Source organism: Aureococcus anophagefferens, assembly GCF_000186865.1.
Source record: "Aureococcus anophagefferens unplaced genomic scaffold AURANscaffold_39, whole genome shotgun sequence".
Taxonomy (NCBI): Eukaryota; class Pelagophyceae; order Pelagomonadales; family Pelagomonadaceae; genus Aureococcus; species Aureococcus anophagefferens.
Window position 1 is genome coordinate 200,883 of NW_008705596.1, and position 1,745 is coordinate 202,627.

At 51.3% G+C, this 1,745-nt stretch overlaps 1 protein-coding gene across 1 annotated transcript; it reads left to right on the forward strand.

The window, feature by feature from the left end:
• Positions 1-698: 698 nt before the first annotated feature.
• On the forward strand, positions 699-1,538 carry AURANDRAFT_33003 (hypothetical protein; the record flags this gene model as incomplete). Its single annotated transcript, XM_009042880.1, has 1 exon — positions 699-1,538. A coding segment is annotated over one exon (840 nt), but the record flags the coding sequence as incomplete, so codon positions are not given.
• Between the last annotated feature and the right edge of the window lie 207 nt (positions 1,539-1,745).

Sequence of the window (1,745 nt, forward strand, 5' to 3'; positions counted from 1 at the left end):
ACGAAGCTGCTGGGGTCGTTGCATAATTCCGCATTATTGCGCGGCTGTGGGCTGATAAAGACGCTCGAACCATAGCTTCGTCTCAGGTTCTCGTTCCGTCCGGTGGTTAGAATGAGTGTTGCGTGAGCAAGAAAGAAAAGGAGCAACGTCACGGAAACCTAGATATATATCCTTCGTCACTCGCTGTAGATATAATAAGATCATACTAGAGATACAAGCCAGCTGCACTGCCAACTTCAAGCTAAGCCAATCAAGTTACCTTAGTCCATTATCCCGCCACACACCATAACTCGGGCCAGCGCGCCCGCTTCAGCCGCTGCTTCGTTCCAGGGCGCTGGCATACACCTTAAGTCCGGGCTTTTATCTATCAGGATATGCTATATCATCCTATATCTTGTCGAAACGTGTGTATATCTTACAGCGCGGAATTAATGATATGAGTCCACAAATGGTCAACTATCCGCCGGATGATGATCCCGACGAGATAATGGAGCAGATCACTGAGGTGTCCCGTGAGATCGAGGGTCTGAAGCTCGAGAATGAAGTCTTCCGTAACTACCTCGAGCGCCAAGTCCACGACCAGCCCGAAGGGGAGGAGATGCCCAGCGAAGGGAAAAAGGCGCGTATATTGTAACGTCGAGGAGTGAATCAGCGCTGATATGTAGGGGTGGCGCCAACGGCGGCGGAACTTGCCGCAAAAATTGACAATGGAACAGAAATGTGAGATTGCAAACGCGGAGCAGGAGAGACTTGCAGTAGAAATTGGGGACAACAAGAAAGCATCAGAAAAATTGGCAGACACGTTACGTGCAGTTCTTGAAGAAACTGATATTCGCATCGCAGAGTTGAAGAAAGATGCGTATGAGTTCAAAAGAGACATAGTCGTGGGCGCAGAAAACATGCGCACGGGGAAGACCATGGCGGAGAAGATGACTCGTTACATGGAGGAGAAGCTGCGGCAACGTGATAGCATGATTGAGAAGTTGCGGTTGAAGAACTCAACCATCAAAGCACAGCTTCATAAGGTCGAGGCCCAGCTCAAGCAGAAGGAAGAGATGGGTGATGTCCTGCACTATATAGATTTTCATCAGCTTCAGATAGAGAACAAGCAATACCAGACACAGATTGAAGAGCGCAACGAGGAGCTACTCCGACTCAAAATGACAACAGGAAAGACGGTGCAGACGTTAAATATGCTCAAACAGAAGCTCAATGCAATCTTGACTGAGTCAGGCTGGCTCCACAGAGAAATAGCGGCTCGCAAAGAGCAGCTCCGCAAGGTCCGCGATGACACCGCTGCGGTCAACACGGAGATCGCTGCAGAACGCCGTGGCCGGAAACGGCTCGGCCAGCAGCAGGCAGAGACAACTGACATGCCATCAACCCTTGATTACGTGGAACAAAAGGCACAAATGTACGACCTTCAATCCATGCTTCGGAACTGGGAGCGCAAAGTCGAAATAATGGAAATGGCTGCGAAGCGCGCAAGAACAGTCGCCCGCAAGAGTAGAATATTAGGAGCCACTGACACAGATTGAGCTCGATGCTGACACAAGTAGCTGCACCTTCACTGCCCCGCGAGGGCCGAGCCCGTGACACAGGGGAGGCACGGCCACGGTAGCGGCAGTACCACGTGTGTTCAGACAGGGTCGGATTTCAGAGCCCCAGAGGGGCGACGACTACTGCGGACGCACCATCCATGCCTTTTTCCAGTAGATTCGAGGGTTGTTATGGCCGACCAAGCG